This window comes from Chelonia mydas, chromosome 7 (genome assembly GCF_015237465.2).
Source record: "Chelonia mydas isolate rCheMyd1 chromosome 7, rCheMyd1.pri.v2, whole genome shotgun sequence".
In the NCBI taxonomy this organism is placed as follows: Eukaryota; Metazoa; Chordata; order Testudines; family Cheloniidae; genus Chelonia; species Chelonia mydas.
The window spans coordinates 55,395,468-55,408,951 of NC_057853.1; the positions used below are offsets into that span (position 1 = coordinate 55,395,468).

General features: G+C 44.6%; 1 protein-coding gene across 2 annotated transcripts in view; it reads left to right on the forward strand.

Moving 5' to 3' along the window:
* TM9SF3 (transmembrane 9 superfamily member 3) overlaps positions 1-13,484 on the forward strand; it is an 82,434-nt gene that overhangs the window by 23,379 nt on the left and 45,571 nt on the right. For both annotated transcript variants that reach the window (XM_037903415.2, XM_037903416.2), the window contains exons 3-4: positions 3,383-3,505; positions 11,619-11,779. In XM_037903415.2, the coding sequence (XP_037759343.1) occupies positions 3,383-3,505; positions 11,619-11,779 (284 nt within the window). The remainder of the gene's footprint in view (positions 1-3,382; positions 3,506-11,618; positions 11,780-13,484) is intronic.

A 13,484-nucleotide genomic window follows, 5' to 3' on the forward strand; every position in this document is an offset into this window, starting at 1 on the left:
TTTAGTATTGGAGGAAGAGACTTGCTGCAGTGTCCTTCCCTCTCCTCCTTTTAATGGAGAAGAATCAGGAAAAGGTATTTCCCAGATGTGTCAGGGGTGCAACAACTTGTGGACGGGGATTGTAAATCTCCAAATGTACAGATTTATTTCCTGAATAAATGTGAAAAATGTATGAGTGAAGAAAACTCACTAGGCTAGCTCCCTCTAATACAGATTCAGCAGTGTTGTGACAGCCTATCTGAGATCCTTTACACTGGAAAATAGGGCTTTTCAGAGCATGCTTTGAGCTAGGAACAGCTCACATTCAATAACTGTTCATCCAGTTTCTTCACTCTGTTTTTAGACCAGTTTCTTCACTCTGTGTTTTTCCGATCTCTCTGTTCATCATGGGATGGGGTTTTTCATCCTAATTAAAATGGCTGCCTTTCTAAAGGTGTGTGCAGGTGCTGATACTGTGGAGATGAGCCTTGCATAAATGGCTAGATTTTTCTGAACTTCACCCTCTCGGGTGTCTTTAACACTAAAACTCTTCCTACTAATACCACAATTGCAGATGCTTAAGTCATTGACTTATCCACCCCATTCTGTCTGATATTCAGCTCCTCTGAATCCCATTTTCAGAATTGTCCCTTTGGTTCTGTTTTGAAAAGACCAAACACCCCCAAGCTAATGAGAAGTCAGAAAGGAAATAATGTGCTTTCTCTCTACTTTGAGATTGCTTTGGTCTAGGGTGGAGGGCAGAAGAGTTGTCCAGGACAGTGTGGTTTTATATCATTAGACTTTTGGAGCCTGGTCATTAATGAGCAAGGGAGAGGGTATGTATTTAAAGCTAGATAGCTATTCTGGAATAACTTCCTGTGGAGGCAAGCCCTGAGGCAGACATTGCTATACTAGTTCCTGTTAATTAACATTTTAAAGTCTTTCTTCACAGCCACAAGGTAGTGCTTAGGTTCTGAAATACAACTAAATAACAGAGTCAAGAAGGACAATTATATACATCAATTTACATGGCTATACTTTAGTAATCTTGCTTATGCATTGTCTGAGTTTATCTCTGTATTCAGATGTTTATCATTTGATTAAAAACAAAACTAGTATCTGTGTGTGCACAAATATTGTAATGGACTTGCAGAATCCTGGCATTTTCCTTTTCACACATTTAAAGGTTTGTCTTAAAGCAGACAAAAGCCAGGGAGTTCAGAGTTATATTTGAATCTGTAGGTGTTGCTGAGCTATGGATATTAGTTAAACCCACTTATGCCTATGCTGAGTTTGAGCCTATATTTTTTTGGGGCATATTCATATTTTCTGGTTGGCAGGATTTCACCGTAACCCTTTTTAAAGTCAGCTTGGCATAAATTAGAAAAAGCAGTTAGAGTCCCTACGCTTTGGATTTGTCACTAAGGGGGGGAATTACATTTTTTTCCAAAATAAAACATCATTGGACTTGCTGTGTTGTTGCCATTCTTTGACCATTTTATACTTAACAAGAATCATAATGTTCTACTAATAGATGCTTTTGTTGTGATCTCTGAGCAATTGTTAAACACACACGGGTCAAATTTGGCCTAAAATTACCCTTCAGAAAGGTAAGGACCAACAGAAATGTTTCTGTGAATTAAAAATGAGAACTGAATGGGATCCATTTAAAAAAACAAACAGAACTTTGTGTGTGCCATTCCAGCATCACGTTGTGCCAGGCATGAGAACCTGATAGTTAAATGGCCTAAAACTGATCTCAAAGTGGTCTGTCACCCAGAGCTCTTGGTAGCCATTTGCAGAGTGCTGACTGGTTGAATGGCATTGAAGTTGTTGTTTCCAGCTACCAGTTTATTTTAGCTCAGCTAAAAGTACGTTAACTTCCTAACACCTTTTTTATGTAAGCAAGAACTCTTTACCACGGGGAGATGATGATGATGATTGATATTTATATTGCAGTAGCATCTAGAGGAAGCAGGACAAGGTCTCATTGTGCTAGGCATAGTGCAAACAGTGACAGTTCCTGCCCCAAAGAGCTTAGAACCTCAGGCTGGAAATGGGAAGTGTCCTCACTGCCCAGAGTTGGATGAGGAGTTCGTTTGTGAACTTATCTCCATTAGCTTGTGGTCCACAATATGATAGTTTGAGAACATCTGACCTAAAAAACTCATTTTCACTGTTGATGATTTCACTCAGATTGAATAATGAAAATAGACTCGCATTATGTGGAGTAGATTTTTAGAACTCTAGCTTTAATAATTTAAAGTGTTACTACCAGAATAAGCATTTAAAAAAAAAATGTGCTTTTAACTTGATTCCCTTCAGAAGGAAATGCAAGGCTTGAAATCCAGACATCACATAAAATGTCACTCAATAACATGGCAGCTACTGAAAGTACTTGCCTGTTAACCACATTTATATATTGAATTTTCAGTAATTAAAATAGCTTTCCAATTTGAAGTGGCAGGTTCACTTCCTTTTCCGTGTGTCGCCTTCTACATTCTTTGTCACCTTCCCATTTTTGTACCTTCTCTTCAGTCTGTTTCTTTCCCATTTGCTTTGCTCCCGCTCTATACCAAATAGCTGAAAATACCAAACAGCTGAAAAACATGTTCTTTTTGAAAAAAGAAAAGGAGTACTTGTGGCACCTTAGAGACTAACAAATTTATTTGAGCATAAGCTTTCATGAGCTACAGCTCACTTCATCGCATGCATTCCACTGAAAGCTTATGGTCAAATAGATTTGTTAGTCTCTAAGGTGCCACAAGTACTCCTTTTCTTTTTGCGAATACAGACTAACACGGCTGCTACTCTGAAACCTGTTCTTTTTGCGGTGAGCCATATTGCTAGTGCCAATGGGGATATTTGAATGGGACTGAGTAACTAGTGACTGAGCTTGGAAGTACAGAGGTGGGGTTAGTTATTACCTTTACTTGTAATATTGTATTCTTGTATTTGTGAAATTACCAACTAAATATACTAATGCACATTTAAAATTGCTTGTGGCTCTGCAAATGTTCCTAACGCAAGATGGCCTTTGGGAATGACTGTTAAGGTCAGCTTGCTGCTGCTGCTTCATGAGTCCTCACTTAGCCTCTTCAGATAAGAAACTACTGGCAAGTGTGTCTCAATCTGTTTGTGGATAAAGTAGTAATATGGTGATCTAAAACTTTTTTGTTGTTTCTGTGTTTGGGGGAGAATGGAGAAGCAGGGACATTTGTTTAGATACCTCAGTGCTTGCTTTATTAAGTGTGCTGCTCACATGTTACCTGCCAGAGGATGCACAGCCAGTAGGAATTTCAAGCTCTGGAAATATGCATTTCCCCCCTATATCTGCTTAATTTGTGTTTTTAATTAGAGCTGTCATTAATATGTCATTAACATATTATTTTAATTTCCACAGATGATGTAATGCAGACCACATACTGTGAAATTGACTTGGACAAAGCAAAGAGAGATGCATTTGTGTATGCTATCAAAAATCACTATTGGTATCAGATGTATATTGATGACTTGCCAATATGGGGTAAGTGCTATATGTGCTATAACTTAAATACTTAAATACATCATGTTTGTCAATCGTTGAGTGACTGAGTACTGTGGTGAGAGGATTAATTAGATCACTGTACTTATTGACTAAGCTTCCTTAAGGGAAACTGACAGCCAACATGCCTCTATGTAGCTTAATAATAATAATAGGAATGAAAGAGGGTGTTGAAGGATTGATAACTTTATTGAGGGAACACTTGTGGTGTTGAGTTTCAGTATACTTAAAAACAGTGAAAAGCTGTTTTAGCAATTTCTTCCCAAAAATATAGTTTTGCTAATGCTGAGTTTTAAGGGCTAAATGCTTCACTTGGATATGCACATGCAACTAAGTTTTTAGGAGTTGTGTACCTAACAGGGCCAGAACTTGCTTTGTGGCGCTACGCCACTGGGGCTTGGCACTCAGCAAGCCATTTAGTTTTCAGATCACTTTAACTTTGTATTAATAGCCTCTGAGTTTTCTAATTCAGAGCACAATGGCCATTAACTTAATCTCTAATATAGTTAAAGGGCTTTATACAGTATTTGGGTATGTAAAGTGAAATAAATTAACTTTAGTTGCTCCTTGATCTTCAAAAAACTTATCTTGCTCCTTGTCAAGGATAGTAAGCAGTCAAAATCAAGGACAAGAAATAAAGCTAGATTCAGAGTCATTGATCTGAATTTCTGCATGCTTTTTTTAAGACTCACATGTAAATGTGGCATCTTCCTTAGCAGCTTCTACGTTCTTATACATAAAAATTAGTGGAGGAGTTGTGCAGGACAGTGACTTGGTGTGGTGACTCTTGAGTCAATGGCACTAAACCAGGGATGCGTAAATTATCAGTCTGTTCTTTCTGCAGTCTGTCTTGACTCTTTTTTTTTTTTTTTTTTTTGGAAGTCCCCCTTCTGAGCAGGGATTTGTTGGACATTCTTAATTTGGTCTAGAAGTTGTGCTTAGATCTTGGATCAAAACTCTTCTTATCCAAATGGTGTCCATCTGTGACATCTCAACCTTCCTCGTACCCCCCCCCCCCTTATTTATGCCTAACGGGGAGAGGTTTTAGATGCCGCTTGTGCACTAGTGGCAAACTTTCTTGCCCGCTAAGTTTTGTGTCCACGTTATTCTGCCCATGCAGATTTCCATCTTCTAATTCAGTCAAATTCTGCCTGTTTACATAGGTGCTTCAGCTCTCATAGTCTGATTATAGAGAGGCGGAAGTACAAGGTGGATCTTAGTGGAGGGAATGGGAAATCTCAGATCAGTCTAAAGTGACAGAAACAAGGGCTCAGCACAGTTAGTTCAATGAGAGCTTCTCTCCTGCTGGTTATACCAGGCAACTTAATTTCACAGGTCTTACTATGGAGTTGAGGTAGGTGCTCTGTACTTAAAAGAGGAGGATCAGAGTTGAGTTGATGTAAACTCTAATTTAAAATGTTGTTAACTTTGGAATTAAGAACATAATTATGGCACATCTGCTCAGGCAAGCTGTGTTTAGCCCATCAGGAGCTCTTTGAACCAGACCACAGCAATAGAAAACTAGGGTAGTGGGGGGTCTTCATTCCGCAGGGTTTCCTAATGCCAGATGGGGCTATTCCCTATATCTTCTTAGGGTCCCCCCCCCCCGAAAAGGAAAAGTACAAGAAGACAACCTTATGGAACTGGATGTAAGCTCAAGGAAAAAGTGTGTCAAGTTTCACATAAACCTTGTGTTCAGGTGAATTATTTTTTGTCAGTTACAAGACAGTTTTCTGCCCCTTCCCAGGAGGGATGTATGTGACTAGTTTAATAATAACAATAAAAAGACCAAGCCACTAGCCAGGATCCCTTTTGATAGTCAATATCCTGCATGATACTGCCCAACACTCACTCAGATGTTCTGCCCGCATCCTTAGCTCCTTCCCAGAGGCTCACAGCATTATAGATTTGGTCATGATTACTACCTTCAGGAGTGAAAGCTTAAAATGTGTAATTTTTCTGAGCACTTAACATTTCTCTAATAAACCATTAATATTTGGTCAACTGCCACTCTGGTTACTAGCTATTTCTAGTGTAATTCAAAGCTTTTCATGTATGTTTAGTACCTATCTGATAGGAAATTTAAGAGAGTTTAATGACAATGCAATATGTGAGGCAGTAAACTTCTTGGGTGGGTGATTGATTAAATTACTTGTTGCAATGATCCTCCAGTACAGCTAATGCAATTCTTATGATCTATTGGGAAAATCCTTCATTAATTAAAAGATAAGTTAAAATGTTCCTGTTGGAAGTTTTGAAAGTTCTTCTTTGAGTGATTGCTCATATCGATTACAATTAGGTGTGCGCCGCGGGGCTTGAACAGTCGTGGGGAAGTTTTTCCGCTAGCACCACCCTTCGGGTCAGCTGTGGAGCCCCCTGGAGTGGTGCCTTCATGGCGCTCAATATACGACCCTGCTGACCCGGCGCGCTCTCAGTTCCTTTTTACCGCTTGTGACAGTCGTTGGAACTGTGGCGTCTCACTTAGCAAGTTCTCCATGTTTCCCTAGCTCTTGTTTCTCGTTCTTATACCTTTTTATTTAGTTATTAGAGTTTATTTTCGTAGTAGTTTGTAGCAGTTAGGCTGGGGGAGTTTACCCTCCGTCCCGACCGCTTTTTCTTGGGAGGGCTTTCATGCCCAAGTCCCAAGGGTTCATGTCCTGATCCAAGCCCATGCCAACGAGCGAACCCCACAACACTTGTCTGAAGTGTCTGGGGGAGGCTCACCAAGCTGATAGGTGCAGGATTTGCAACGGGTTTTGCCCTAGAACCAGAAAGGAGAGACACTTTCCCCTTGAGCAGCTCCTTATGGCAGCAACACTTAGACCTCAGCCTTCTTCGGCGTGGCAGGACCTAGCATCGAGTTCTTCCATGCATAGCACAGCGGTGCAAATGGACTTTGGTAGAGACCCGCGGCACTGGTGCTGAAACGGGCGGGATTGACCCGACACCACTCCCATTCCCTGGTACCGAAGCGGCATTGGAAGCAAGGGCGGAGTGGCTCTTCATCACAGAGGTCCACCCCCCTGGCTCCGGCCAATGGGACACGTCCTCGAGAGGGGCACACAGTGCCGAAGCCTGCGGAAGTGGCACAGTTAACTTCGGTCCCGCAGGACGGACTGAGTCAGTTTCCGTTGGACTCCCCAATCCACAGCATTGAGGAGATGCAGTTACCGTCCGTTCCCGACACCTTTGCGGCTGCAAGGGATCTCATTGCCATGACGGTGCCAAGGTCGCCTATGATTTGCGCCAAACCTCTTGTACCACAACATATGGCACCGTCTCGAGGCAAACCAGCTATGATTTCACCGTCAGCACTGTTGATAGAGTCCTGGCACTGGTCGAACTCGTGGCACTACTCCAGATCGTGCCAGCCCTCCCAATCATGAAGCTGATACGCACGTCGGTCACCTTCACGGAGCAGGTCCCGGATATGGCACCAGCCTCAGCACTGCTCAACGACCCCGTGTAGTTCCAGGTTGCGGCTCCGCTCCCCAGCCTCGCGGCTCCGCTCCCCAGCCTCGCGGCTCCGCTCCCCAGCCTCGCGGCTCCGCTCCCCAGCCTCGCGGCTCCGCTCCCCAGCCTCGCGGCTCCGCTCCCCAGCCTCGCGGCTCCGCTCCCCAGCCTCGCGGCTCCGCTCCCCGGCTCAGCTTCACTCGGCACCGCCCTGGCCTTCGCGGTCCCAATCCCGTTCCTTGGGCTCAGAGGCGGGGTCTAGGTACTTGGAATGGGACCGTCCCCGGTCAGGCCATGGACGCTCTGAGGTGGGGGCAGGGCTGTGGCCTGCATAGTGGCAGGGACCAGCTCAGTGGCCATTCTGGACCCCGTGGGTATACAACCAGTCCCAGGGTGCCCAGTCTAAGGTTCCCAATCGGCCACGTCTGAACCAAGGATGCCGGAGGCCTAAGCCAGTCAGCCCACCCCTAGGGGTGGCTGAGGAGGTGCCGTGCCTGCCCCCCCCCCCCCCACTCCCCCCCCGAACCAACTCCAGCTCAGGTCCCTGAGCCGCAGGCAAGCAGCAAAGCAGGTTATCAGGCTCCTGATGAGCAGTAGGGTCGGGAGGACCTGGTTCCCCCATTGGTCTCCCTGGACGAGGCTGTCACAGGCACTTCCATCTCCAGGCTGCCTCCCATAGACAGCCATGCCCACCAGGACCTTCTGCGCAGGGTGACGTGAACGTGGGCCTGCAGGCCGAGGAGGTGGTGGAGTCAGAGGAGCTGATAGTAGACATTCTGGCCCCAGAAGGTCCTTCGAGGGTGGCTCTGCCCCTCATCAAAACTATACAGGCCAATGCTAAGACTATCTGGCAGACTCTGGCCTCCATCCCCCCTACAGCCAAAGGGATCGAGAGGAGGTACTTCATGCTCTCAAAGAGGTACAAATACCTCTTTACGCACCTGCAGCCCTGCTTTTTGGTGGTTGCAGCTGTAAATATGAGAGAGGGGCAGCAGGCCCCAGCGCCCAAATCCAAGGAGGTCAAGCGTCTGGACTTATTTGGCCCCAAGGTGTACTCTACCTGGGGAACCCCAGCTCAGGATTGCCAACCAGCAGGCAGCCCTGAGCCGATATAACTTCAAATCCTGGAACTCAATGCTTAAGTTCAAGGAGTTTGTGCCATCTGAGTCCAGGGAGGAGTTTGGGGCTATAGTAGAGGAGGGCAAGGCACAGACCTCTTTACAGGCCTCACTGGATGATGTGGACTCGGCGGCGAGTACCTTGTCCTCAGGTATTGCCATGAGGCGCACCTCTTGGTTGCAAGCCTTGGGCCTACCGCCTGAGATTCAGCAGACAACGCAGGACCTGCCTTTTGATGGGGCAGGCCTGTTTGCGGATCAGACTGACTCTCGGCTGCATAGTCTAAAGGACTCAAAGGCGACTATGAAGTCCTTGGGTAAGCACACCCCAGCAACCCAACGGAAGCACTTCAAACGCCAACAGCCACGGCAGCTCTCCTACCCTTCACAGCCGAGGCAGGACTTTTACAGATGGAGGGGAAGGAATGGCAGAAGGAAGCCTTCCAACCCCCCCCGTCCAGATAAGGCCAGGGCCCGACCAAACCATCGTCGGCTTCCAAGGAGGCCTTTTGAAGGGACGCCCAAGGACAGTGCACCAGACTCACCCCTGGATCCTTCCCCACACTTTTTGAATCGTTTGTCCCACTTCTACCATGCATGGTCCCAAATAACCTCGGACCGCTGGGTCCTCCACACAGTGGAAGCGGGATACTCTCTCCAGTTCTCCTCTTATCCTCCCTCCTTCCCCGTCCCTCTTCAGGGAACCCCTCACGAGCAACTCCTTGTCCAGGAGGTGTTGGTGCTCCTCGCCATAGGAGCGGTGGAGGAGGTTCCTCAGGACCTAAGGGGTAAGGGATTCTACTCCTGATACTTGATAATCCCCAAGGCCAAGGGGGGTCTCAGACCCATCCTGGACCTGCGTGGGCTCAACAAATTCATGGTAAAGTTGAAGTTCTGCATGATCTCCCTCGCCACCATTATCCCATCTCTGGATCTGGGAGACTGGTATGCTACCCTTGACATGAAGGACACGTACTTTCACATAGTGATTCGTCCAGCGCACAGGTGCTTCCTGGTCAACCACAAACATTACCAATTCACTGCCCTTCCATTCGGCCTCTCAACAGCCCCCCGAGTGTTCACCAAGTGCATGTCGGTTGTGGCTGAGAATTTTCTCTTAGAGTGCTGGGAATGACAGAAACTGGATTTTCAGTAACTGGAACCTGTTAGCATTTTTTTAGTGATTCTTTGTGCTGAATACTGCATTCCTGCTGTTATTCATCGGCCTTAACATCGGTTCAGCTGGTTTCCACAAGATTACCACCCTTGGGAGGCCTACTGTAGACTTGCCTGCCTGCATTTTAAGCACCATATTTTTTTAACAATGTAAAATGTTCCTAGTGTAGACAAGGCCTTAGAGGGTTTTTTCTTGGTTCAGCTTGTTACTGTGTCTCCTTAATGGGTTAGCTGAGCCCTACCATGTGCTACTGATAGAAAACAAGTCTGTTCTGAGGAGTTTGGGGGAATAGAATCCAAATGGCATGGCCTCCTGCTATGAATTCTAGGCAGTTTATGCTTACCTTAGTTGGTGAAGCAGACCAGTTTTCTTAACAGGTGTCAAGAAATCTGAGCTTCCATCAAAATGGTCTTCTTTTTAGCACTGTCCTAATTTTGCCTATGAGCATGGTAGAAATTTGCCTGCCAGCATGTTCTATTCCTTCTGGTTGTCCACCATGGGAAGGACTGTTAGGCCGTGGTTGGATTTACCAGTTAACACACCATCAACACTTGAAGTTACCCTTAGGAGGAAAGCTTGGAAGGTCTGGAAATGGAAGAGTGCTCGCTAGACTATATCTAGATAGCTTACAATAACTCTTGTTTGTAGACAGTGAAAAGGCATTGACCTCAAATTACTGTTGAAAGGACTGCATCTGATTCACTAACATCTAGAAGGTTACCTAACCTTTGTTGCTTTTAAATTGAATCTAGGCAAAATGAGATGAGTGCTTTTCTTGCTACAAAGCCAAGGCAGATAGTAGATAGACTGACTTGGCTCTGTGGCATGCAGTCTCCTTGACTGGGTGTAATGGTGTGTTAATATACTCCTTCAAGAGGTGGTTGATCTGAATATCCTTTTAGCCGTTTCGAGATCCAGTGTGTCATGGCTTTGGGCAACACCAGCAGAGCAGATGTCAGGCTGAGTAGCATAGCCACAAATCGGCAAATGTTCTTCCTGTACGGTGTACGTGAGACAACACTGAACAGAGGAGCTTGAATGAGACATGAAGTAAAATACTATCTTGAAAAATAAAGAGCATAGATAACCTTCAAGTGCTGTTTCTTCTTACATCTGTTCCTTTGGGGAAGCCCTTTCCCTTGCCTTTCAACTGCTTGTTTCTTTTTAGACATGTTTTCCTATATGTTTTTACTTTGAATGCTGCTATTAGAAGAGGTAGAAGTTCTTGATTCTGAATCTTACTTTCTTTATGAAGAGATTGAGGTGATTTTTATGTTTTTATACATGGCTCTTCACCACAGTTTGTAGCTGTCAAAGACGTCCCGTTTTTTTGAGGTGTTATGAAGAACCTGAACGATGTGTCTTGAAGTTATTCTTAGGAGGGAGGGTATCTGTTCCATGGTTGAGGCCCATGTACTCAATGGCAACCTGAATCTAACTTTTATGGCAGAGTCCCTGGATTCTGTGGAACTCTTGTGTGACAGAGCAGAAATGTTGTAGCAGCTGCATGAAAATCAAGAAATTTGTAAGAAATAATGAAAATCCATAATGCAATCAGCCCAGTGTTTCTTGTGGTGTCTGATCACTTCTCTACTTGGAGTTGAGGAGCACCTCTAGGATTAGGATAGGATCAGACTGGATATTTCTCCTAAAATGATGTGTAGCAAAATAGTTAAGTGTTCCTATTTTGCTTTGTCACTCAGGAAATGGAGATGAATGGGGCCATGAAAGATCTTGCCAGTGTCCGTCAGCAAAAGTAAAGCAGTCAGGACCTTTCATTTCTGACAAACAGCAGAAAAATTTGAGTGCAAATGAGGACACAATGTGTGGGGGAGTGTGATGAGGCAGAGGTGGCAATAATGAATGTGGGATATAGAATGAATGTGAAGTGAGACATAGAAGAGGAAAGAGTGAGTGAGTGAAAGGGTAGATGGAACAAGGGAGAGGAGAAAGTAAGACGGGGAGGCCTTGGAATTAAAGTTTTGGTCATAAACTTTATACTGGCACTCAGATGAAAAGATAAAAAGAACATTGATACAACTGTGTTTTGCACGACTAATATGGTCCTTGTTATCTGCACCTGTACATTTACTGTGATATCATCACTGTCTGCTGGTCTAGCAAATCAGTTGCTTGAAGGTGCAATGCTATCAAACACACTCGCTCAAAAACAAGGAAGACTTGAATGTATATCCTGATTTTTTTTTATAATGTTAATTTAGCTACCGAGATTATTTTTGTAGTGTGCCATAGTATATCGAATGTTCATGAAATTATTCACAAAATACTCTTGTAACATGCTTGTAATTGCATGTTGTGTCTTACACAATACTTGTTTCTTCTACAGGAATTGTTGGTGAAGCAGATGAAAATGGGGAAGACTATTATCTTTGGACCTACAAAAAACTTGAAATTGGTTTTAATGGGAATAGAATTGTGGATGTGAATCTGACAAGTGAAGGAAAGGTCAAATTGGTTCCAAATACCAAAATCCAAATGTCATATTCAGTAAGTAATGCAGGAATATACAAGGGATAAGAAATTCTGCAGGGTATAGTACATTAGGAATAGTTACTTACATATCCAAAATTGATGTCTGTTTTTACAGGGAAAACTGTCATAAGTGAAGATGCATCTTTTCCATAACTTGCTGTTTGTAGAATTACATTTAAAGTGCTGATATCATGCATTTAAAACAACTAACTGAAGCATGTAAACAGGGTGGCTTTAATGTGGATTCATGGTTCAGTTGCACCCACAGAAATCATGAAACTAGGGGTATAAAACCGGGCATACATACATTTCCCCTGGAGCTGTGTGGAGGGGAGGGGGTAGCCCTGGGGGAAGGAGGAGTATTGGCGAGCGAATCCATCCCACACTCACTGCTCAGCAGCTGCTCCTGTCCCACAGAGCTGAATGTTGTGACCTGGTGCATAGTATTGCAGTGCCACTCTCACCGAAATTTGGCCTGACTGTCCTTCTGTCACGGCTTTGGAGAAATGCAAAATGTGTCTGAAAGTGTGCATAAATTGGTCTTTTCCTAAGTCACGTTTCATGCCTAATAAGACTAGCGTATTTGGAAGCAAATTTCAAATCTACAAGTAACTTCATATCTAGTACACAGGTTTCAGTTTGTCCCAGGGCAGTTTACATCAATGGGTAGTTGAATGACCTGTATGACAGATGATAATGGTAACTCAGTCCAGTTCCTATGCAGAGCAAGGTTCCCCCTAAATGGGCAAACAGGGACCATGGTCTGATCAGCTCCTGCTGTGCAGAGGTGCTTTGTCACGAGAAGGCATCTCTCTCCTGCCTGGGAGGAGAGAGTTCCCACAGCTGCCAATGCTGTTGCTGGCATTGGGAAGAAGCTTGGCATGAAGGTCTCAGTATGCACCCACCAATGATTGAAGAGAGGGGAAAGCACCCCTCTGACAGAGGGCCTCCTGGATGTAGCAGAAAAGAGGAAAAGTAAGAGTACTGAAAGTAAAAGCAGTTTAATGTTGTAGTTTATTTAATGAACTGGTTGCTAACAGTACATACATACACACGCACGCTTGCTTATGTGTACCTTCCACAACACTGCTTTATTTTAACAGACAGTCTCACATTTACACTTAAAGTACTTCATTATTAACACTAACACATCTACCTAATGTATTAGATTTTCTTAACATAATGGATTTTTAACAATGTCGCTCAGGGGTGTAGATATTTCATATTCCTGAGCAATGCAGCTGGGTCGACCTAACTTAGTAATGTGGACCTGGCCTACGGGGTACCTAAGGGCTTGGCTACACTTGCAGATGTAGAGCACAGGGAGTTAAACCAGCCTTTGGAAACCGCAGGAGGGAAAACACTGCCGTGTGTTTACGCAGTCAGCTGCAAGCACACTGGCATGGCCACATTAGCAGCTCTTGCAAGGTCACAAAGAGCAGTGCATTGTGGTAGCTATCCCAGTGTGCAAGTGGCTTTTCAAATGTTGGGGGGGGGGGGGTGGAGTGTGAAAGGGAGTGTGTATGTGCGGGGAGAGACTGTGTGTTTTGGGGGGCTGAGAGCGTGTCAGCATGCTGCCTTGTAAGTTCAGACAGCAGCAGACTCCCCTCCACCACACACACACTCATAACAGTAGCATTCCATGCTAATGGTTTGCTTTGTCCTGGAGCATGCTGGCTGTCAGAAATGGAGCTTTGAAAGGGGATATCCGCATGCCTGC